Source organism: Cydia splendana, chromosome 1 (assembly GCF_910591565.1).
Source record: "Cydia splendana chromosome 1, ilCydSple1.2, whole genome shotgun sequence".
In the NCBI taxonomy this organism is placed as follows: domain Eukaryota; kingdom Metazoa; phylum Arthropoda; class Insecta; order Lepidoptera; family Tortricidae; genus Cydia; species Cydia splendana.
The window spans coordinates 6,720,674-6,746,888 of NC_085960.1; the positions used below are offsets into that span (position 1 = coordinate 6,720,674).

Consider the following 26,215-nt stretch of genomic DNA (forward strand, 5'->3'; position numbering starts at 1 on the left):
CACTAACAGCGCGAGGGCGCAAGGAGCCGATAACAGGAAAAGTTGAACCTCTATTGACTGTGTGAACACGGCTGAAGAATCTTAAGAACGGCTCTCAACTTCTCCGAGTGGGATTATTCGCGGGCCGCGGAAAATATTTGTGCTGGAAATACGGATGCTTATCATTATTTGAATGTACAGGGGACATGAATTCGGAAATGAGAATATGAATTTTAACGACAAGAAATTTTTCTATATCAAGGATATTGACATGTTGGAGAAGGTTCAACGTAGTTTCACCAAAATACCGAAGAAACTCAAAACCATGTCCTATGAAGAAAGACTACACTTCCTAAAGCTCACAACCTTGAAGGAGGGCAGAGAACGTGGAGATTTGATCGAGACATACAAAATACTAACCCAACACTATGATCTCAAAGATTTCCATAAGATGCTAGAACGCAACAATAACAACCGTCTGAGAGGTCATCAGTATTAAGCTGGTATCTCGCAGGTCCTACAATAATCCTCATAGACACTTCTTTAACAACAGAGTGGTCAAAGCTTGGAACAAACTCCCAGAGGACGTACTAACGGCCCAAAGTGTCAATGAGTTTAAGAATAAATTAGACAAGCACAATGCAAATTCTACCCAACACTGTAAACTCCGTTGATGACTCTGGATACAGGCTTTGTCAGTTGTTTCAACTGCCTGCCTGCTTTACAAATAATGATAATAATATATGTCCGTTCCGTGACTATATCCACGTTGAAACCATGAAATGGGCTATCTTTCCCTTACTCTTAGTAGCTTCTTCCGGACTTACTACTTTACCCTTTTCACCTCTTGACGAGATGGTTCACGGTATAGTAACGTAAGTAACAAACATCCAAATGTCCAGCATATGGATGCTAAGTACAAAATGCACAAATCTATTCAACAAACTTTTATAATTGCGACCCTTTTAGCCTGCCTCAGATAAACGAGTATCGAAACATGTGTAACGGTAAATTAAAATATATTGATTTTCCTAAGGAGCTAGAACAATGTTGTGATAATGTTTGTAATAATGCTGATCATAGGATAATAATAAATAACATGTATGAGTCTATTATAGTGATACTTAAAGAGGCTTCAGCTGCCAGTTATAATAAAAGACATCACAGAGCAGGTCGTATCACAGGCTGGAATAAACATGTCAGGGGGGCTCACCAGAGGGCGAGAGTATGTTTTCAGGAATGGTGCAGGTCCGGTAAGCCTAAGTCAGGCCGGCTGTATGAAGAGATGTGCCGTTCTAGAAAACTTTTCAAAGCTAAACTTAAGTTTTGTCAAAATAAGAAAGACCAGATTAAGATGGATATTATTGCCTCACATCATAAATCTAAAAACTTTGTACAGTTTTGGAAATCGACAAACAGGATGAACCCTAAAGTGAGCCTTCCAGTAAGTGTTGACAATGTTAGTGCGCCGAGTGATATCGCAGATCTCTTTAGGAATCAGTTCAAAGTGGAACCTCTGAAGGTGGATGGGCGGCTGCCGGTGCTCGGTGCTGGGACTAGTGTGGATGGTACCTTAATCAGAATTACACCAGCGGAAATATCCAAGGTTGTACGACAAATGACGAAAGGTAAGTCACCCGGACACGATGGTCTTAGCATCGAGCATCTGCAACATGCGGGTGCTCATCTTCCCAGGGTTCTTGCGATGTTCTACACATTTTGTATTCGCCATAACTATTTACCTGAAGACCTCATGAAGACCATTGTGGTCCCCGTTATAAAAAATAAGACTGGTGATGCCTCCGACAGGTCCAACTATAGACCAATCTCGTTGGCAACTATACTGGCGAAGGTATTGGACAGTGTGCTTAACACGTATCTGAATAGACATATTAACCTACATGACGCCCAGTTCGGTTTTCGACCCGGACTTTCAACTGAATCGGCTATACTATGTCTTAAGCATACTGTTCAATATTACACTAAGCGGAACACGCCAGTTTTTGCATGTTTTTTGGACTTGTCGAAGGCATTTGACCTAGTATCTTACAAGTTGTTATGGCACAAGTTACGCAATGGGACTAGTTTACCAGATGAGGTAATAAATATGTTTGAGTTTTGGTATGACCATCAAATAAATATTGTGAGATGGGCGGGGGGATACTCAGACCCTTATAAAATGAAGTGTGGTGTGAGACAGGGAGGGTTAACGTCACCCACACTTTTTAATCTCTATGTTAATGGGTTGATTGAGGAGCTCAGCAGTGCTGGTGTAGGTTGTTCGGTGGACGGCTGTTTTGTTAATAATATTAGCTATGCCGACGATATGGTGCTGCTGAGCCCCTCAATAAACGCTTTAAAAATACTGTTGGATATATGTGAGAGATATGTTGTGGCCCACGGGCTCAAATATAATGTCAAGAAGAGTGAGATCTTAGTCTTTAAATCTGGTACTAAAACATATTCCATACCACCTATTAGTCTAGACGGTTCTCCTCTTCAGACTGTTACAAAATTTAAATATTTGGGCCATTGGGTCACAGACACTCTCAAAGATGATGAAGACGTTGAAAGGGAACGCAGAGCACTATCGGTTAGGGGTAACATGTTGTCACGCAGGTTTGCACGTTGTTCCCGTGAGGTCAAAATTACACTATTCAAAACATACTGCCAAAACCTGTACACGTGCAACCTGTGGAGCAACTACACCAAAAAAACGTTTAGTGCTCTGCGTGTCCAGTACAACAACGCCTTCAGGGGTTTGTTGGGGCTGCCCTGGCGATGCAGCGCGTCGGGGATGTTCGCCGAGTGGAGCACAGACGGCTTCCACGCAGTGCTGCGCAAAAGGGTGGCGTCCCTGTGGCAACGCGTGCGGGGCAGCACCAACACACTCCTGAAGGTGATTGCGGAAAGGGTCGACAGCCCTCTTATAACTCACTGGATGACAATGCATGTTCGGTCCAATGAGCATTATATGTTTTACTAACACTAACATTAGAGTTTATCTGTATAGTTTTTATATTTCTTTGTTACCTACTAATACTACTAATACTTCGTTTTGTAGACAAAAATATGGATACTTGGTGTCTGAAATAAATATTTTCATTTTCATTTTCATTTTCATATAACAAATGCATTCATTGTTTGTACTCGAACAGATTTTTTAAATAATTGACAATTTTATTAATCGCTGGCGCACTAAAAATATACTCTATCAAACGGGTAAAAAGAACCACCCAGTTACCAGACGTTTTACAACTCGGAAGTGTTTTGTATTCAGCCGTTTCCAGTAACAACGATTCCGGTTTTGCCTTTGTACCTTAACAGCCCACTGTGACACAATAGAAAATGGCTTTTATCCATTCATGGATACAGAGTAATGTATGCAGTTTGTCTTCGTTTACTTTTATACCTACCGAACGAAAATTGAGCGAGAAAAGTCCCATTTAGATTTCAAAGATCATAGCTCCCTTTAAAAGTCTTTGAGTTGTTTTGAAAGTAACATCTTTGAGTTGTTTTGAAAGAAGTTAAAATGTATTTGTTGAAATTAGGATATATATTATTGTATTACATGTACGTAGATTAAATAGGTAAGTTGACTACACGTATACACGTGTAGTCAACTGTGCAAGTGTGAGTGAGATGGAAAAATTCGTAAATGAATGAATGTGTGAATGTTGCGTCATCGCCGTTATTACGAATTTTTCCATCTCACTCACACTTGCACAGTAGGGGGAGCGGTCAAGGTATAAATATGGCCGACCATTCTAGACAGGTTATTCCGTTGCCGGGCGTCAGACCGTCAACAACTCCTGAGGATGCCTCGTAGAGAGACGAAACACGTGTCGAGGATTATTCTTTTGGTGGTGGTTTGTTATATTTATTTGGGTATTTATTTTTGCGGTGGGAGGGTGGGAATATTAATTGCATGTAAAAATACGCAAGTAAGTATAACGGGTTAGCACTGATTGACTAGCACGTTATCTTTTCGCGGATTAGCAAAGTAATATTTTGGTTTTAATTAGCTTTCATATAACTACTATTTCTTGCCTGGTTACACGTTTTTAACCATCCTACTGCCATTTTGCATTAATTGTTCAACAATAAAGTTACGTTGGCGGTGATGCAGTACAGCTAGAAACAATTCAGAAAATGAACGTAAATAATGAATTAAGTAATTACTAGGTACCGACTTAAAAAGATACCTAATAGGTACATAGACATGATATCGCGTCACTTTTACGCGCTACGATTCAAATACGTACCGATTACTAATAACTTATTTTAGTTTACCTTTCCTTCAATTCTACTTACAACAATTCGTATTCATGCTCGTCCTTTTATGTCAGTATTGACATCTTTAGCTAAAAAGTCAAATAAATAAAATAAATTTTAAACAAATAAATACTTGGCCATGTACGACGTATGCACCCACAGAGGTGGGCTAAACTAGCCAGTGGGTGGCACAACGCAAACGCAGGGGTGGTCGGCCTAAGATGAGATGGCGGGTCGACCTGGACGCAATTATCAGGAACTGGGCGGATACTGCACTTAATCGGAAGATTGGAAGTCTAAGTGGGAGCCTACCCACTTACCCAGCAGTGGACCACTTTCTAGAAAATAATAAAATTATACAAAATCCTTACACAAATTGACTAAGCTCGAAAGTAAACTCGTTTGGTATATTTAGGTTACTCAGACAACGATATATATTATTTAATATACAAATACTTAAATGCATAATAAAACACCCATGACTCACAGCTACTTATTTCCTTTACCTGCTCACTTAAAAATAGTCTCGTAATCAGTAATGTGACTACATTTAATAATTGATCTTTAACTTTATTACCTACACAAAAGTGTTAATTAAAATTATTCTGACTTTAGTTAGCTTCCACATGAAGCAATCAATCATTGTAATGCTCGTACGAAGCTTATGCTAATGTAATTCAACACTAGGCAAAGCAACTTAGCAATCAAATTCAATCAATCACATCACAAACTTGCTGAACAACGAATTGTTAAATCAAACATACATACTTGCTATTGTGTAAGAGGCGGTACAGACGGACTGCAACTTGTATGGGAACTGCACGCCGACGTTGCGGTTGGCGTGCAGTCGGCGTGCAGTTCCCATACAAATTGCAGTCGGGTTGCAGTCCATCTGTATTGGCCCTAACTCTAAAATGGCCTGGGAGTTATTAACGAAAGTGACTGGTAAATATAAAGCTTATTAGAAACATTATTATTCATTTATCATTATTCGATATAGTAGGTACATTTATTTAATGGCCAGGAGGCCGTTCAATAAGTATACCTACTTTACAGTACATCTGGTGCTCCATTACGACACCCTGTGCTATAATAAGCACATTACGTAACTACGTCGAAAATTTAAAGGGCCATTTGTACTGTAAAACGTTGTACGATACAAGTGCGATTAATAGGAAACCTGCAACGAGTGGCGACTTTTAAAACACGACCGAAGGGATTTTTTTAAATCGACACATGTATAACTATTAATATGTGCGTTGTATAACCCTGATTCGAATTCTTCGAATCCTTCTCGAATCTTTCGAATTCTGAAACGGATTCGAATCCTGGAAAGGGCATTTATTTGCGTGTTCATCACAAATATTTGTTCCTGAATTATGGATGTTTTCTATGTAAGTATTACAACACCAGCCTTATTGAGTTTACTGCGGGGTTAAATTGATTTGACTAAGGTTGTCCTATATATAATATTCAAAGATAGGCTCAATGGGATTGAACTCGTATACAGGGTACGATGTCAATCCAATTTAGCCTTATTGAAACAGAAGACCCAGGTCGCTTTATACTTGCAATTCATTTCCCTGATTCAAACAAAACGAATGGAAGTCTAACGGCGATGACAAAAGGGCTTTACGCTCGTTTGATGAAAACAACTTTTAACTGAACTATCACTTTACAATGTATAGCAAACTGTATAAATTTATAGGTATGACTTTTTTGTTCATTCTAAAGGGTAAATATCTACTAATAGGTATTATAAAGTATCTGTTTATAAATATAATAAAAGTCACAACATAGCATACGAAATTACATTGTAATAAATTATTTAATTAAACCCACCTATTATTTTATCGTTAACTTTATCTGTGTAGTTTTATACACATCAAATCAATTGCTAAAGTGTTTAGGTATACACGAATTGATTCGACGCAGCCACCAGCTACGACGTGTTGCCTCCCTGCCACACTTACGTACAAATTTACAAGTGCAACAGAGAGGCAACAAGTCGAACGTGGTTCGCGGTAGGCCCTCAGACAGCTCTTGTACCAAATAGTACCCTGAAAGCTGTCACCAGCGTTCAGGACCAGGGAATGAGGTTCCCTTTCCAAGCGATCGCGTACCGCCGTTGTAAGGCGCGCGAAACCTCCAATACATGGAGCTGCTTCCGGGTTACAGACTTTTCGATATAAAAATGCAATTTGATAGACAGTTGTACATTTTAACTTTTAGTATGGAAATCAGTCACATCAGTTTATCATGAAAATTGACAGTGCTGCAGCAGTAACGTTGCAACAGAGTAATGCTACTGCAGTCACCACCCGAAAGTCACCTTTATCATACCTTAGAAAGTAATTGAAAACGCGAGCGAAGCGAGCGCGAAAATTTTTCGATATATAAAACGCAAATTGATAGACAGTTGTACATTTTTACTTTTAGTCCCAATCAGGCGCGAATCCTGGATTTCATACAGAGAAGGGATGGGACAGTTTTTTAACAGCCTAGCTTCGCATAGGGCTCGTTATTTAAGGGTCTCAGCGAGGTTGTTTTCATACAGAAAAGATGCAAGAAAGCAGAGCTTGGAATTGACCAAGTGAATTGAATTGGCGAAGTGTGAGCAAGGCAGAAGGCCCAGCTGCGAAAGAGGAAAGCTTGGATTTGGATCCACGCCCAAGTGTAATTAAGGCAGAAGATCAACTTTGCCGTAAGGCAGAAGGCCTCGCATAAGACCTAACGCCGAACTGCAAAAGAGTGGCTTGAAATCGAATCTATGCATGTAATCACGACTCTTCTACTGCTCGTTCTTTGGCTTCAATCAAAAGCGCTACTTGATAGGATGCTTTTAGTTTTCGGCTTTCACGGGGCCCCTTATAACACAATTAACACCTAGACAGTTAGGTCTCAGGATCGCGGCTAAGGAGCAACTCGGCTTGGCCGACAAATCTGGCGTGTAAGAGAGCAAAATTCGCTATAAAATCGGTAACATAGGTTACCGATATAGGTATAGGTATAGGTATAGGTTATAGGTATAGGTTATAGGTCGAAAAAATCGACTGGCCGCAAGCCCGAAAGCAAGATTTTTTTTCCATGACTTTAAGGGCCTCCGCGTAAGGTCAAATCGAAAGCCTACGTTGGAGATGTTCTTTACGTACCCTCACTCTCTTACTTGATCCCTACGACCCTTCGTTATTAGATGGGTACTTGTACACGTATAAAAGTTTCATGTAGGTACCTACTACAGATACAGATACAGATACAGATCTTTATTGGTAAAATAATTAGGTACTTCACGACGACTGCAATGGTGATGCAGCCTGCGCGTTTTTTTGCCTACGGTTTTGGCGCCCCCTAGACGTGATGCCCAAAGCAAGTGATTATTTTGCTTAAAAGGGTTAATCCGGCACTGCAAATGACAGAGGTCAATGTTTTGTTTTCAAAGTACCCATTTTCGAGGCCATTATTAAGTGCTTAATATACGTATAAATATGGATTTGATATGGATGCGATATAATAATTACGATTAGGTATAATTCATGACGGAGAAAATTAATAATGCAATTATACTCGTGTTGATAATTATGTGTGTTTATTTTACCACTACGTATATATGTAAACTCATTTCTAGTTTTCTTGATTACCTACTTAATGTTTACTCAGTTCCCCAAAAGATGGCACTGTGCAATGTGTGGCAATTAATTTATTGTCGTTTAATTTTGTTGTATTATTAAATCAACGCAATTATTCAATGAAATTTGTTGATATCCGTACCCTCTCTTCTAAACTTAGAGTTAATTTGACAAAATCCTTCCTAAGTGGCTAATTCATGTCACAATGTATCAAATTCAGCGCCATCGGTTAGTTTACCACGGTACTCTATAGTGGCAGCACATATTTGAAAAAAGTTTGCCCCTCTTTCCTAAGTAGCGCCATAAGATTCAGGGGCAAACTTAAGTCAATCGAGTGTTGTGGCTACCCCCCCCCCCCTTTTAGGGGTTGAATATAGGTTTATAGCCTATAACCTGGCGGGGGATTTTCTCGCCAGATTGGTAAAGATTTCATCAAAATCCGTTCAGCCGTTTTCACGTGATGCGCGGTCAAATAAACAGACAAACAGATAAACAGATAAACAGACAAACAGACAAAATTCTAAAAACTGTTGGAACGTGTTCTGTTATCGATTCTAAGTATCCCCAGCCACTTTTTTTCAAATATCTTCCATATACAGACTTTCGACCCTCTTCAGCTTTATTATATATGTAGGTATATGTATAGATATAATATGTGACGTTATATTTGAAAAGGGACCTTATTGTCGATGGCGCTTACGCCATTATTAACGATGCTCCGATATAAATACAATGCCGCGCGACGTTGTGCGGCGTAAGCGCCATCGAAAATAAGGTCCCTTTTCATAGATAATGCCCCATATATTACCTGGCATGGTAATGTAGGTATTTATTGTCTTTATTAAATCCAAAATTGCAAATGCATTTTACAAATTATATGAAAACTTACTTTGTCTTGTCTCGATGTTCCCCGGTTGCGGTCGGTTTTTTGGAGCCAAGTCAAAAGGTCTCGCTGCTCTTGGGATGGCAGCGAGTCAGAGCGTGATTAACCAGAACGTAAGCACTTAAATTATATCTGTTTTATCTACCTTATTTAGCACTATTATAATGTGTTATCTCGGTGAAAATTATCTTTAAAACGTAATATCTAATCAGAATATTGTAATATATATTGTTTAATAATCTTTATATTTGTCGTGGTTGCTGCAATGCGTGTGCCTGTCTAAAACCTCATAGTATTATTTTAAAATGTATTTATTAATTTTAAGTGCGTGTTATTTACTGGTCAGTGGACAGGGGACTTACGAGCTAAACATATTACATTACAATGACTTCCATGCAAGGTGAGTTTGCTTCAAATTTAATGTGGTGAGCTCAGGTAGCATAATATAATTATATAAAATGCATAGTAAAACGCATTTTTGCAATTTTGGATTTAATAAAGACAGTCAATAACTACATTACCATGCCAGCCTGCGTATTATGGATGGCTTTATCCATCTTTATCCACGTGATAAAATAACTGTCACTTTTTAACACCATGGGATAGAAAGTGACGGACACCGTTTTATCACGCTGTCACGTAGACAAGAACGACCATCATATCCGTACAGAAGCGGTATCATGGTCGCATTTTTATCACCTGTCATGCCATGCGCCACTTTCGCACTTACATATTTGTTAGAACGTGACAGCCATGGTGACAAATGATAAAGAGCCGACCATCTTAGCCTTACAGAAACATATTATATAGTGAATAAACCGACATTACAACCGTACATAGTTGCAGTTGATAAATAAGTTAGACAATGTATATGCTAATCATAAAACAAAACTTTTTAACCAGATTTGTAGAAACAAGTCCGTGGGGGACAGTCTGTAACTCGGAAGCAGCTCCATGCATTGGAGGTTTCGCGCGCCTTACAACGGCAGTACGCGATGGCTTGGAAAGGGAACCTCATTCCCTGGTCCTGAACGCTGGTGACAGCTTCCAGGGTACTATTTGGTACAATATATTGAGATGGAATGTAACACAAGATTTTATGAATATGTTCCATCATGACGCGCATGTAAGTATCTCTTGCAACATTTACAACACAATAAAACAATAATTAATGCACGCAGGGATCGGAACCGGTTTTTTGCAAAAACATCGAAATAACCATATAATTCGAATTATATACTCCAAATGTAGGACAGAGTTATGTTTTTATTTTTAGGTAACGACTTCGTATTATAGTTTGCCCAATTAGAAATGGAATAAGTAATTAACAAAGAATTCGTTCCCGTTCCGTACAAAAAATACCGGTACCTACCTATCCGATCCCTGAATGCACATGAATTTTCGTTATCAAATAACTGTCGTTGTGCAATAACCGTATTGTTTTAAGTAATTCCAGTTATCATAGGGTTTCTCCTCATATTTATCAAACAAATAAACAAACCAATTATTTCAAAGCTCTGAATACGATGAATTGTTATTTCTAGGTACTAGGTAACCATGAATTTGACAATGGCATAGAAGGAGTAGTGCCCTACTTGCAACATTTAGAAGCACCGATGGTTACCGCTAATATCATTGATGACGATGAGCCTTCAATACAGGGTTTGTACCAGCCCAGTATAATTGTGGAAAAGAATGGAAGAAGAATTGGGATCATTGGCGTCATAATAGCTTCTACTAATGTAAGTAGTTGTAATCGTATAAGATAAATTAATTTCATATGTTACCTAGCCAAAAGATGCTCCACCGACAAGAGAATAACTCTTAAGTTAATGATGATGATGATGATGATTGTTCAGAGTTTTTGGAACATAGTTGGGAGGATTTAAGTTTAATAAAAGACAAACATTACGAAATATATTTTCAGTGATCGTTGATTCATTATTGTTAGCATAAATTAAAAGTTTAATTAATTCAAAAACAATGAATTATTAAAACTTTTAATTAAATCTCATCAGATATCTTAGTAAGTAAGTAAATATCCTTTTCTCAAACATGCAATGAAAGGCTTCGAAGTATCACGTTTAGGGCGAAGCAACTCCAGAGAACTGTAAAGGAATTTCATACAAAATTAAAGGCCTAGGCCGGGAAGTAATTTTTTTTTAATTTCCACATCACAGATATTTGTGACACACCATCGTGGCATTCAGCCATTAAAGTGGTAACACACTATCGCACCGCTTTTAACTTACCTTACTAATACCTTTATTAAAAAACTATAGGCAGTTTATGCTTTATGGTTTATAGCTTTATAGGGCTGTATCTCCTAAACCGTACGTCGTAGCGCAAAATAGTCGTTCCCTTTCATGAAACCCCTAAGTAATATTTAAAACACAAAAAAAGAAAAAAAACACGAAAAATATTTATAGGGCTGTATCTCATAAACCGTGCGTCGCAGCGCAAAATAATAAAATGTTCGTTCCTCTGTAAGAAACCCCTAATTAAAATTAAAAAAAAAATACAAAAATGAAAAAAAATTACAAAAAAAACTTTATAATGCTGTATCTCCTAAACCGTACCTCGTAGCGCAAAAATAATCAAATTTTCGTTCCCCTTTAGGAAATCCCTTACTAAATTAAAAAAAAACACAAGAAAAGAAAAAAAGAAAAAAAAGCAAAAAATAAATTTATAGGGCTGTATCTCCTAAACCATGCGTCGTAGCGCAAAAATAATAAATTGTTCGTTCCTCTGTAAGAAACCCCTAATTAATAATAAATATAAAAACTAAAAAAAAACTAAAAAAACTTTATAATGCATACACTCTTAAACCGTGCGTCGTAGCGCAAAAATAATAAAATTTTCGTTCCCCTTATGAACCCCACGCACTGAATAACCTATCACATTAGGACGTGAAACAATCATCATGACCTTTGATTTCGTACCAGTAGCTATTGAAACCAGCGGGCCTTGGTGTGCTGATGCTAAAAAATTCATTAGAAAGTTAGGTCAACGCCTACGAGAGAAAAGCGGCGACCCCAGGTCCGGCGCATTTTAAATCCAGCGTATTTCGCTAGCCGTGCAAAGAGGAAACGCCAGCAGCGTGCTAGGTACATTTAGCCGGGTACCTATGGCCTAATAGCATTCGATAGTTTCGATACCTTTGGGTTCAATTGGCGTAAAGGACATTTTGGCGAAAATTAATTATATACCATATATATACATTATAAACGCCTAAAGGTATCGATATAATACCCTTAATTTTTATATTTACCTAGTTATAAGTTTGTTAATTTCTGTACCTATTTACATTTCATTATTGAATAGATTATTTATCATCATCATCAATTTTTATTATTATTTCATTGCATGTTTAAGAAAAGCACTATACATACCTCGGCGTGAAAAGGGGTTGTTGGCCTCATAACTATCCGTCTATATGCATTCGGCCGGCAACCCCTTACTTCCCAGCCTCTGTAGTAATGTACTATTATTGCACCATAAAGTTAAAAAAATACAAAAAGCGAAATACAAGCTTAAGACTAGGTAACAACAGGCTTAGATATGGTTTCAACACGAAATATACCTACCTAATACATAAACATATATACCTATCTACTAGTACCTTGGGTCGACACTGTTGTCTTGTATGGTCAAAAAAATGCGCTTTCCCAAAACAAACATTACTCTATACCTACTTAAAAAAATATCGAAAAAAAAAACTTGTGCAACAAAAACATCAAGCCAAATGCTTAATAATCCTGATTCTCGAACATTTGGCTTATAATATTATTTAAATAATATGCTTAAAATAACCAGTTATTTTTTATTAAAACTGCACTGTAATTTCACTGACATTTTATACTTCACGTTCATTATAACTACATGGGTAGCTACGCTGTTTATAAATGATGTGAACAGACGACCCGTTTCTTATCAAGTTCGCCAAACATAATAAAATTAAACAGTGTATACACATTAAGTAAAATTCATGTTTAAAACGGGTAAATCTGTTTACGTATGGTGGATCGTGTTAATGAATCAGATGCAGGCGGTTAATAATGAATACGGTCTGTACATATTTCGAAGCTAATACGTAATAAGATTTTGGCAGAAATGTCATTTTTAGGTACAAGCATTTATCGCTGACTGTAGGTACTTTTACTACTTTTAGGTACTTTTTGTAGGTACTAAACTATTCGTCACAATCGTCGGTGGCTTTCAATGTAGAATGTGTGATGAAAGCAGAATAGGACTAATTTAAGAACTTGACGAAAAACGAATGGGACGACCCAAGACGATACCTACTCATCGAGACAATTCTAAAAACTCCAAACACAATTAGGTCTTTCTTGGATCCGGCCTCCCTTATAGACTGGCGACTGGTTTGCGACTCGGGGTTTCGGTGTGTACGCCACACATATGCTCTTGTGGCACGGACGTGGACCGACTGGGACACCACGGATTATCTTGTCAAAAAAGTGCAGGCCGTTTTTCGAGACATGCGTCGCTTAATGACATAGTCCGTCGGTCTCTTGCCACCATCAATGTGCCTGCTCTTCTTGAGCCGACTGGCATTATCAGAGATGATGGCAAGAGGCCCGATGGAGTGTCCTTAGTTCCTTGGAGCTTGGGACGAATGTTGGTGTGGGATGCTACCTGCGTAGACACACTGGCACCGTCCCACCTCCAACGGACTACTGTAAAAGCGGGCGGAGCGGCGGAAAGCGCCGAAATTCTAAAACGTAACAAATATAAGAGCCTCGGTAGAGAGTACCATTTTGTACCATTTGGAGTTGAAACTCTAGGTCCATGGGGTCCCAGCACGCATAAGTTGTACGCAGAAATCGCGAAGCGTCTGGTTGACGTAACTGGTGACCGAAGAGCTGGCGGCTACCTCGCACAACGTATCAGCATTGCGATACAGCGAGGAAATGCCGCCAGCATCCTTGGTACAATGCCTCAAGGGCCTATTTTAGATTTAAGCTTGTTATTAATTTCGTTTAGTAGTACCACTGTATATATATTGTATGTAAATAAATGATATTTGTATATAAAAAAAATAAAAAAATTTGGTACTAATAGGGCAAGTTAAATATTTAAAAGCTTGTAAAAAGGATTTATGACAGTATGTTTACCTAAATCTACCATTACCTACGTTATGTCTATGTTTCACACTTTATGTTCGCACTTCCAAATTACGGCTAGCTACAAATATCGCCGCCTCCGTGTGTTTATCAAGTAACATCAATAACTAGTGCCTCTTTCATAACTTTACTTTTCTTAGGTTCTTGCTTCTACCGGAAGGCTGCGTTTTACAGACGAAGTCGAGGTAGTCAGACAAGAGGCTGAGAATCTGCACGAACAGGGCATTGACATTATCGTAGTGCTGTCGCATTGTGGCATAGAAATTGACAGGTAAGTAATGTTTTAGTATTTTTCAAACTGGAAATGTACTATGATAGATGTCAGCTCATTACAATTTTGCGACATTTGGCATTTTTAGGTTATAAGTTGTATGGAGATGACATGCATCATCGTTAAAAAAATCCAATTATAGTATTTTTCAAACTGGAAGGTACTCTACGATGATAGATGTCGTCTCCATACCACTTAATATACCCTTCCAATTTGAAAAATACTATAATTGGATTTTTTTAAATATGTAAATACCTACCTAATAATATCGGCCCGGGACCAGCTGAGAGTTTTTGCATTTGGGCATCTTAATTTTGTTGTAGTATGTAATACAAGACTTCAAGTGTCTATATTTATATTTTACAAAACCTTATCTCAAAACCCTTTTGCGTAGATACCTACTTAATGACGAAATTTTGGTTACTCAGAAATGAACCCAAAAGTATTATGAGTTAATTATACTTTAACATCAATTTAGAACATAAACCTCAGTTAGACCTATTTGTGTTTTGTTTTAATTTACCGGAGCCTTTTCGCTCCATTGTAAAATACAACAGGCTCCGAATCCGTAATGTTGAAGAGGCCAGGATCGTTTGTTTAGGCCGTGTTTTGGGCGGCTCATTTAAGGCAACGAAGTAACTAATACCCGTTTGTTTATTATTTGAACGAGTCTTGGTCTCAGATCACATAAAGATTTTTTGTCATATTTATTTGACAACATCTACCTATAAATAATTATGTTTCCCTCTGACCAATTTAACAAACAAGATGCATTTAAACAAACTATTTAAAACTTTGAACAACGAGACAAAAACATTACGTGTTAGTGAAAAGTAGGCGACTATGTACGAGCACATATAACATATCCGCAAATATATAGCTATCATCAAGAGCATGTTAGACCTATTTGTCTTTTAAAGGGCGTCATTACGCTTGTGAAAGTCACAGTTGGCTACTTTTGTGATAAGTAGCAATGTCATAGCTGAATTGTAATAGTGATTGTGCTGAGCAGAAAAAATAACACTAACTTTCTGCACGCTATTTAGGTACCTAAGTTAATTTTTCAAAAATGTACAAATGTTACTAAAGAGCGCTTCCTACAATTCGGATAACTTAAGAAATTTTAATTAACTATACTGGTAATTAACTCTGTACACATGAAACGCAATAAAATATATGAGTATGAGTTACCTACGTATTACTACTACGACCATTGATAAAAATGGAAATTATGTCCACACGCTACGAGTACAGCTATTTCATCCAGCTTGCAGCAGGATGGAAATGCGAGGAATTAGTGGAGAGAACAAAAACAGGTTACGGCTGCAAAACCCTAGATAGAGGCTCAGCGGTCTAAATCCCCTTAACACCTAAGTTAATAACAAAGAAGCTTTAGTGGATTTACTATTGTGAATGTCCCGTAGCATGTATCATAGTTTTATCCCCTTGTGTCATAATGTAGATTCAATTTATTAAACTCGGTTGATATATTATATGTCAAGAACATTATACGTTCATTGTGCTTAAATGCCGTGCCTAAACTGAGGCGGTTACCATACTGTGATAACCATAATTAATAATAGCTTAAACTTAAAAGATTTGACTTGGTTTATCATTATTTAACTACACAAACAGGTCTACCGCGATATAATTTCATTGTTTTAAAACAAAAACAACACAAAACAATGAAATTATATCGCGGTAGACCCGTTTGTGTAATTAAATATGTGTACAAAACGCGAGAGTTTATGTTATATTGGTTTGTCATTATTTTTCTAGAGCACTATGTGTTCCGGATAATAGCATTGTGGTTTAGAGAATAAGTTTATTTGTAAATTCGGATAGTTATAGAAATAATTATTAAAATATTGACGATCATTATAAATCCTGTACATTGACAAAGCCTAATTTACATTGTAATTATTATTAAATAGATGGAGTGAAGTATGAAATATAGCTGGTCAAGCAAATCCTGTCAGTAAAAAAAGGCGCGAAATTCAAATTTTCTATGGGACGATATCCTTTCGCGCCTACATTTTTCAAATTTGCCGCGTTTTTCTACTGACAAGATCTGCTTGACCAGCTATACATGTAGTGTGCATTAGACAGAGCCAAGTGGCGGGAAAGAGGGACCTTTGCCCAGCAGTGGGACACGCTAATAGGCGAAAAAAAAAGATGAAGTGAAATCAAATAAAATTACAATTGGTTTCAGAGAAATAGCACTCCACGGTGGTCCATACATAGACATCATCGTTGGTGGCCACAGTCACACGTTATTGTACAACGAAGATCCTCCGGAAAATAGCGCCTTCGTCCCCGAAGGACCTTATCCTGTGGTGGTCGAACAGGGGACCAGGCAGGTTCGTATAGAAAAACGGGCAAAGACCTTGGCACTGTAAAAACTTTATTAATTAGCCAGCTTTAGAAAAATGTACTTAATCGTATCTTTTTGTATGTGTAGTAGTATCATAATGGTTTAATAAAATAATCAATATGGCAAGCAGGCGTCACGTACCCAAAACAATATCTGGTATATTGTAAAAAAGTACTATTGCATAACATCGTCTAATAGTTGTGCCAAACTAAGGATATATTACGCGTTGAGGATACTACGTTAGACAAAATAGAAAAAATTACTACTTGTCGCCATCTATTTTTTTGTTTGAATAACGTTTTTTTTTGAAGTGAAGCTTCTTTAGCGGCGCTGAGCACTTTTTGAGGTGGGGAAAAAATGATAAACTCGAGACAGCGTAACGCGTAGGTAACGCGTAAGGCGTCTCTCCTCTCTTTCTACCGCACGGCGAAAATGTATGCCTGAGCCTGCTGTTTCATGTAGGCGGCACAGGGCGCTTGCGTGACTTATGTCATGTGTGACGGACAATGTTATTCACCAAAGAACTTTAGTCATAAGGTATCATAATCAGGTCAATTATTTAAAACTGGACTTTTATATTAAGCAATAAAGCTCAATGTTCTAATCTTGTACGGGCTGAAATACGAGGATCTGACAGTTACATTCTAACTTTATATCACTCCAATATAATTCAATAATGTCTCATCTTGATGAAATCGCTAATAAAAGTGAACTCTAGTACTGGTGAATAAAACTCAAAATATCATGACCAAATATATTTAGATGCGAGGTCTGCAAGGTAACTTTACAATTTCTATTCGAATTTGAAACAATTATAACGCTACAAATTTAAGTTCACTGGCCAGCAATTTCGGAACTAAAGTTTTTCAATAGAAAGGAGGATGGGTCAATTATACATAATGCTGCAAACATTTTGGACTAGTTATTGAGTTTTCACTTCGGTCGGCACTCCCGGAGTTCAACCCGTAGTTTTTTTTTTGTTTTAAAGGTGTTGATAGTACAAGCAGCGGCGCACACTCAGTATTTGGGAGAAATCAAATTGTTCTTTGACGACGCTGGGAATCTTCTCAATTGGGAAGGCAATCCGCACTACCTGGGAAATGAAATAGTGCAAGGTAGGTCCTTACCACTCGTTGTTTTTAGCTTTAAAACAAAATAAGCACCAATCCACCACACAGAAAAAAATACACATCGTCACATTTTGTGGGAATGGTACCTACTGATTTTTGTTTCAAATGGCTCAAAATACAAAGCTTTAATAACTATAATGTTTTATTTTCAGCACCGGATGTTTTGGAAAAAATAGCATATTATCTCCCCCAGGTAGATGAGTTGGCCCGACAAGAAGTGGGATCATCCATGGTCCATCTTGGTGCCAGCTGTGCTTGCGGCGAGTGCAACCTGGGCAGTTTTATCTGTGACGCCTTTATGCATGCTGTGAGTACTTTAAATAATTCAGGGGCAAAATCTGTTGTTTTACAGGCAGCGGGTTTCTTGAATTTTTTAAAGTAGAACAAAGACAAAAATTACTTGCCATCTTATACTTTAGGAACGTGTACAATTTAAAGAAAATCCTTTCTTATTACCGTTGTCTTTTATTTAATTTTATTTTAAATGTATTATTATTTCATTATCGTAATGCTTGTATTTCAGGCCTTGCCATTAGCCAACACGGGTAACTGGAATTACGCACATTTCTGCGTCATCAACCAAGGCGGCATACGAGTGGACATTGAGCCAGGAAGTAAGTGTTTTACAAAATATTGTACGAGTATAACGATGAGTGTGGGCTGAATAAACATCAAATAGGTATCAGATTGTACAACGTCGGGTGAGAATACGTTTGTGCCATCCGCCACTTACATTGGTTTACAGGAGAGCGAAAAGAAGCAAAAAAAAAATATTTTTCTAAAAGTTTTACATTTAGGAAATATTAAACTTATTTATCATTTAGGCACATATGTTTACTATTTATAGTACCATACAAATATTGTAAATATAGTGGTAATCATAAAATATAAGCATTTATAATATTGCCATATCCGTCTTTGATGAGTAAATGTTAAACGTACAATGTATGATATATTATGACACAAACGTTTTGGATAATTTTCTGTTAAAAGAGTGTAATTATCCAATAGCAAAATGCGGATATGGCACAACATTTTCCAAAAATAGTTTTTTTCAAAAACCGATTACTGACAATTAATAGCAAATTTTTTGTTATTTTAGGAATCATTAAAAAAATGATTTTGGCAAAAATGGATATGGCACAAACGTATTCTCAACCGACGACAACGAGAGCAGCACAAAATAAGTTATTTTACTTATTTTATGTTTAAGAATTGGCTACTTTCCTACTAGTCAAATCAGCTTCTTTTTTCTAAAGCCGGCCACCACACGGCAAATAAGCGGCAGATTCCTGCAGCAGACCTGTCTCCACACGTATCGTCTCGCCTTTCCTGTGGGATAAGACAGTGAAGCCGAGAGGGTAATGTAGGTGCTGGGTTAATTCTGCCCCAGGCGGTGTAATTTATGTTACACCGAAAATCGTCTTCAATAGACGCAAAGGCCAATGATGATATTTTCAAATAATTTATTAATATTTTCTTATTACAGCAATAACATTCGAAGCTATGCTTCTATCGACTCCGTTTGAGAACAACGTGGAAGTTTTCCAGTTAAGAGGCGATCATATTATGGAAATGCTAGAGTTTTCAGTCGCCAATGATCCTTATAATGGGGCAAGGATGCTTCAAGTTTCAGGTACCACTTTATATAAATGTGCCTAATGCGTATCAAATACTAGGAATATATTTTGGCTGGCATATGGGGCGTGATGGCGACATGATGAGCCAACCCTCCCATTTTTGATACCGCACAATAAAGCATATACATAGATACAATGTACATTAGAAATAATTTTTGTTGTAGCAAGGAGATTACTATAAGGTAAAAGTACTGGTGCTCGACGCGGTCCCAGACATGTCATCTTGAAACTTAAGTCATTGTCAATAGAGGTGACAGCAAGGTGTCATCTACTGGGCATTAGCATGTCGAGCACTAGTACGTTTACCTTACAAATAAATATTATATTGTGAATTCTGTCATGGAACTACACAAAAAAATGCCAGTTTTTTTACATGTCATAATTCGATAAAGCTTACTAAATTTTAATGGCGGCGCGTCGAACATACCTATTAAGTAGGCAAGCCGGAGATTAGTTAGCTCGCGTTTTCTTTGTTTGTAAGATAAGTTAAGTTTGTCAGTTAAGTTACTTATCTCTAAATATGTAGGCAACCAACGCTATCCACTAACGTGTATAGTCACTTTCACGCATTTCATTCACTATGTTAATACTTAATACTAGGTATATTTGTATTTAATCATTCACCTCTATTCTACTGCCAAAACCTAATCCTACGCATAATCGCTGTTTTTAGCCTATTTAGAAACCTAGGGATTTTTGGAGCATAAGTATGTATAACTGTCTTTCGTCTTAACGAAATACTGCTAATAGCTTGCTATTAAACTATCTTCAGGGCTCCGTACAGTCTTCGACGGTTCCAAGCCGGTTGGCAGCAGGGTTGTCACAGCGAGCGTTCGTTGCATAGACTGCAGCGTCCCAATCTACGAGCCTCTAAGATTAGACAAGAATTACACAATTATCTCTCAAAGCTTCATTGGTGATGGAGGCGATGGATTCTCTGTGAGTGACAGCCCTATTGAGTGTTATTGTGCATGTATATTGCTTGGCTTTGTGGTGTTGATTTGGGTTTAATAGTGTTATTGATATTGGCTTTTATTAGCGTAGGATTATGTTATTAAGCAGTTTACAAGCTTTGGCTTAAACTGACAGGTGCAAATAATTGATATCAGTATATTGCGGTGGATATAACAACAACCTACTACTAACGCTCGGGCGAAACGATCGTTACGTCTTTATATGTATGTATACACTCGCGTACAATAAAATCGGGTAAATTTGTATGAAGATCGTTAATGCAAAAGTAGTGAAACCTGTTTCAAACAAACAATAAATATATTAGTTGCTTTACCTATTTATCGTGAATTTTTTCGCCTTCTTTACGCTAAACTGAAAAAATATATACAAAAATAAGCGATTCCACATTTTAACAATATTCAAATTAATACTAAATGTATGTTCTGTGCAATGTATTAAGAGGTAAATATTGGTATTAACATAGAAAACAATATATACAACAATAAGCGATTCCACATTTTAACAATATTCATATTAATACTAAAGGTATCTGCATTCAATGGATTATGAGATAAATAATGGTATTAACATACAGATATGCGTTTATTTGAGAAGAGTATCAAACTACCCTAAATATATGAGCAAAGTCATAATCGTCCTCCTCATAAAACAAATAATGAATTTTAGATAAAGAAGTTCTCCTACCGGTTTATAATAAATAATATAATATTCTACCTTCAGCATCATTTCCAATATTCGTTCTTTAATATATTTCTAATACTGTGTCTGGAACGCTTTGCATAAAATTGTTTTCCTAATATGGAACGCCATACCCAATAAGTAGAGTACTTTGCCCTACTTACGAAAATATAAAGACAGTTCAACAGAGTCGTCGCATTATGAAACACATATTTTAGTATATGTGACTTTATATAGCGTATTTTCATATTTGATGATTTATCATTTGAAATCATTCATCAACGAACTTTGAAAAAAATATGGGATTAATTTTCACGTCATAGTACCTATTATTTTGATTTCTTTTGATCAGAACGATTTTATTATATGTAATGAATTCTTTTTATACTTTTTTTTCTGTGCCACTGCCGATAACACGGGAAAATGCGTCTACGACCATAGAACCGCTTAGCGAATCGCTTGCATTGAATGTGTTAAATAACCATTAGGTGCCTTATTGAACGAACGATACAATGGAATTATTTCATTCGGAGGCTTGATTACATAAAATACTGTTGCGACAAACGGACTTGGTCAACTTTAGTAACTTGGTATCCCATTATTAACATGAAAATAAACGGTAACATATCTCAACTTCGAAATATGTTTGCTCGATGTTTCATTTGACTGAACGCATTTTTTACAAAAACCGCAAAATTTTCCAAACTTTTGAAAGATGCATCGTGTAGAAACCATTGTGTTAGGTTAGGTTAGATTGGTGACCCATCTAAAAATTCAACGGTTTATAGGAAAAACGCGTTCAGTCAAATGAAAATTTCGGTATTTTAATAATCGGGTTTATAATTTTCGGAGATGAGGTAGGTAACCAAAATAAACTTAACTTTTGAAACAAATAAAATAAAATAAATTAATTAAAAATTAAAAAACACGACTGCGAAAAAGTGAACTGAAAAGACAAAAATAATTTTTAGTTGTGTTAGTTACTTAACTTAATGAATGTAAAAAATTATTATAATATGAGTGTTTAGTGAAGGTTATAAACAACAAACGCAAAAGTTTTATGCTCATTTAGGATCGTGACTGTGCCTGTGTATTTTATTTCAATTGCAGTCGGGGACCTTTTAAATGGGAAAATGTCAATACATCAAGGTCCCCGACTGCAATTGAAATAAAATACACAGGCACAGTCACGATCCTAAATGAGCATAAAACTTTTGCGTTTGTTGTTTATAACCTTCACTAAACACTCATATTCTAATAATTTTTTACATTCATTAAGTTAAGTAACTAACACAACTAAAAATTATTTTTGTCTTTTCAGTTCACTTTTTCGCAGTCGTGTTTTTTAATTTTTAATTAATTTATTTTATTTTATACTTTTTAGAATTTTTTTATTTTATACTTTTTAGAATTTTTACATTCATTAAGTTGAGTAAGTAACTAACACAACTAAAAAATATTTTTATCTTTTCAGTTCGCTTTTTCGCAGTCGTGTTTTTTAATTTTTAATTTATTTAATTAATTTTGGGGTCATTTGAAGTCACTTTATATTACTTTTGGGAGGGCGTCCTCAGTACAGAAAGGCACGCAGAGCGCCGCATATATCGGGCTACGCCCGACTCCTTTGGAACGCGTACAGTGCGTCACGAACGTCGGGCTACGCCCGACGCTTTCAGTAAGAGGGCACTGAAGGCGTCTTGGTAAGCGTACAGCGTGTCACGTACGTGGGCCTACGCCCGACACTTAGTATGAGAGAGTCGAAGGCGCCTGGCTTTGGATCGAGTGCAGCGCGCCACGTACGTCGGGCTACATCCGACTCTTTTACTATTAGGGCGTCGAAGGCGCCCGGCTTTAGAACGCGTACAACGCGCCTCGTACACGCCCGACGCTTTGAGTAAGAGGGCGCTGAAGGCGCCCGGCTTTGGTAAGCGTACAGCGTGTCACGTACGTCGGGCTATGCCCGACATTTAGTATGAGAGAGTCGAAGGTGCCTGGCTTTGGACCGAGTGCAGCGCGTCACGTACGTCGGGCTACATCCGACTCTTTTACTATTAGGGCGCCGAAGGCGCCCGGCTTTAGAACGCGTACAACGTGCCTCGTACACGCCCGACGCTTTGAGTAAGAGGGCGCCGAAGGCGCCCGGCTTTGGTAAGTGTACACCGTGTCACGTAAGTCGGGCAAGCCCGACACTTTTAGTATGAGAATGTTGAAGGCGACTGGCTTTGGACCGCGTGCAGCGCGCCACGTACGTCGGGCTACGCCCGACGCTTTGAGTATGAGGCCGGCTTTGGTAATCATACAGCGTGTCACGCTACGCCCGATACTTTTAATATGAGAGAGTCGAAGGCGCCTGGCCTACGCCCGACACTTTTAGTATGAGAAAGTAGAAGTCGCCTGGCTTTGGACCGCGCACAGCGCGCCACGTACGTGGAGCTCACCCTTCGGCTTTAAAAAAATGTCATCATCATAAATGTTAAAATTAAATCAAACCTCCTTCTTTCTTTCCCCTGCCCTTATCCCACGTTATGTGGGGTCGGCACAACATGTTTTTCTCTTCCATTCTCCTCTGTCTTTCGTCTCCTCAGCACTCACTCCTTTCTTTCTCATATCCTCTTTCACACAATCCATCTATCGTTTTTTGGGTCTATCATACGCTCTCCGTCCATCAACATTCATCCCTAACATTATTTTGCCTATATGGCATTCATCCCTCCTCATTACATGCCCATACCACGCTAACCTAGTACTCCTCATTTTCTCCGTTACTGGAGCTACTTTCAAACTTCCTCTTATATAGGTACTCATGAAATTTTGAAATTGAACAACATTTGAAAATTAAATCAAACCATACGGTTATAATGATACTTTCACGATTTGTTCTGCCAAAGTCGGTGCAGAGTTAGCTTAGACGGACTCTGCATCGTATCGATTAATAAATAGAAGTTATATTTTAAACTTTTCGATTCCATAAGCGCAATTACGAACATGTTTTAAAAACTGTGAGTAGTATGTAGCTAATATACATAATATAATTATATTTTTTTATGATCAGCGGTCAAACCCTTTCCTTTTATTTTAATAAGTACCTATCCCATTCAATAATAATATTTGGTTTTATGAGATTAGCTTCTCTTAACATATTTTGTCAATTCTTACTTTCTCAAAATGAAACTTAAACCCACATGTTGCATATATATTATCAATCGGCTTTCAAAGCCCTTCATTTTGATACCCTACTCAATAGGTTTGCACGATATTTTTTTCTAAAGGTTGCGTAATATGACGTATTAAGTCCGCCATATTGTTTTTATAATGACGTCACATAGCCTATGTTACCCGGGATGACGTAAGGATTCTAATGATGTATCATACGTCTAAATCGGTTAAGGCATTCAGAAGTTAACGTGGAATAAAGAAACTCACATACATACAAACATGAACGCTGAAAACAATACACTCTTTTTGTTTGGGCAGTCGTGTAAAAAATCTTAACGTGGCATCAGTAACCGACAAAGAAAACCATGTGTACCTATTTAAATTAGGTATTTCTCAGTTTCAAGCGGATATTTTGTTTGACGCTAGTTTTCCATGATTTTTACATTCGCTAGATAAAACGAATGCACATAATAGGTACCTATGATAAATAAAAATAGATGAAACTAAATAATTATGGCATATTTGTGTAGTTCCATAAACAGATTCTTCTATATTTTGTCTGTTATCCGACAATTATTCCGCAGGCATTCAAACAGTGTTTGATGGGTCCCGGCCCAAGGGCAGTCGACTTGTCAGCGCGTCCGTCCGCTGTATAGATTGTGCCGTCCCTAGATATGAGCCTTTAGTCCCGGGAAACTATTACAGGGTTATCACCTCCGACTTTATAGGGGCAGGTGGAGGGAATTTCACAGTAAGTTTTGTGCTGTAAATAGGCTATACGCAGATTTCGCTCTGTATCTATGTTACACTGTATATATTGTTTTTGTTATTGTGTGGCATAAAATATTTCTAGTCAGATATGATTTCGTATCTTAGCGTGCTTAGTCTTTTTTATGTTTTATGTACCTATTTGTCTTACTACCGCAACTTAGAATAGAAAGTCTTCTTTTTTGCAGTTTTTAAATCATGATGATTTGAGTACTAAAATGACTTCAGTATTAGTAAAGTATGAAGATACGAAGATATTCCAGTATAAATAATTGTGCTTGTATTTATTAGTTATTATCTTATCAAAGGAAATTTTAACATTCCGGCCACCAAAATGACTAATATTGTTTGTAACTTTCAGATGATTTCTGAGAACCGCTTTGACGTTGAAGTAATAGGAGTGGACTACGATCTGTTGCAAGATTACATAAGGCACCAGTCGCCGATTTTCAAGGACGTCGACGGTCGTGTAGAAATATCCAACCCTTGCAGTGACTAGAAATAAAAATGTTACAATATAAGTACATTAACTGTGTTTTATATACTTAACACTAATATGACACTTCGATTCGATTGGCCAATCTGTCTAATCCCACTGTCATTTTAGTACAAAACAACAACAGACAGTTTGGGTATTACATTGGCCAAGCCAATTATCATTTTTCATACTCTTTGGAATATTGCACCATACTCTCATCTCATTAATCGCGCTTTTGAGTGTAAGTACATGCATAATACGAAATCTGACATCAGAAAATGATAATTGTAAGTGAAAGAAAGCATAGGTAATACCAATGCACTTATGAATGTCTAAAACCACGGTTCTGTCTGATCTATATCTCAGCCCCAGGAAGATACCAGCGCAAGAAAAAATTGAATCCTTCATGCACTATGATTATTATTTCTTTGATTTCCGCTAACCAAATCCTGGCAAGTATGTTAAACTTATTTTGGAAAATATCTCACAAACACGTACTAGAGTAATTACACGTACAGAATGAATGCCTGAAATAAATGACTTTGTAGACTAATGACGTGCAAGCGCGTTTCGAGTAAGATGAATAGAGAGATATATCTGTGTGTCGCAAAGTGGTGAAAGCAATAGTAACGACCGTATCGTTTATTATGGGTACAACTTTACTTAGCCGTTTTTTCTGGTATTATATTTTTATTTAAAAATTACACATATAGTTAAATTAGTGCTTTAATAATAAGTAACATTTCGTCCTGGGAGATCACGTAAAGCATATGGTTTGGACAATATTTACCTAATCCTCCCGAGTACCTACAACGATTTTGGACAAATACTAGAAGAA

At 37.3% G+C, this 26,215-nt stretch overlaps 1 protein-coding gene across 3 annotated transcripts; it reads left to right on the forward strand.

The window, feature by feature from the left end:
* The first annotated feature begins 9,021 nt into the window (after nucleotides 1-9,021).
* Nucleotides 9,022-25,425, forward strand: LOC134789996 (apyrase-like). Of its 3 annotated transcripts, XR_010144148.1 has the most exons (12): nucleotides 9,022-9,163; nucleotides 9,667-9,889; nucleotides 10,308-10,505; nucleotides 14,048-14,178; nucleotides 16,391-16,538; nucleotides 17,541-17,667; nucleotides 17,835-17,989; nucleotides 18,206-18,296; nucleotides 19,172-19,318; nucleotides 20,095-20,261; nucleotides 24,716-24,882; nucleotides 25,261-25,425. XR_010144148.1 is itself a non-coding variant. In XM_063760738.1 (11 exons), the coding sequence occupies exons 1-11, from the start codon at nucleotides 9,069-9,071 to the stop codon at nucleotides 25,396-25,398; spliced, it is 1,620 nt and encodes a 539-aa protein (XP_063616808.1). In that variant the 5' UTR covers nucleotides 9,022-9,068; the 3' UTR covers nucleotides 25,399-25,425. The 3 variants fall into 3 exon arrangements, 2 of the variants coding, with proteins under 2 accessions (XP_063616808.1, XP_063616814.1); XM_063760738.1 differs by lacking the exon at nucleotides 24,716-24,882; XM_063760744.1 differs by lacking the exon at nucleotides 20,095-20,261.
* Nucleotides 25,426-26,215: the final 790 nt, after the last annotated feature.

Coding starts and splice junctions, on each gene's coding strand:
- LOC134789996 (XM_063760738.1), top strand. CDS start 9,069: ATGTATTTATTAATTTTAAGTGCGTGTTATTTACTGGTCAGTGGACAG. Junction 16,539..17,540: donor TCGAACAGGGGACCAGGCAG/GTTCGTATAGAA, acceptor TTTGTTTTAAAG/GTGTTGATAGTACAAGCAGC. Junction 20,262..25,260: donor ATGGAGGCGATGGATTCTCT/GTGAGTGACAGC, acceptor TGTAACTTTCAG/ATGATTTCTGAGAACCGCTT.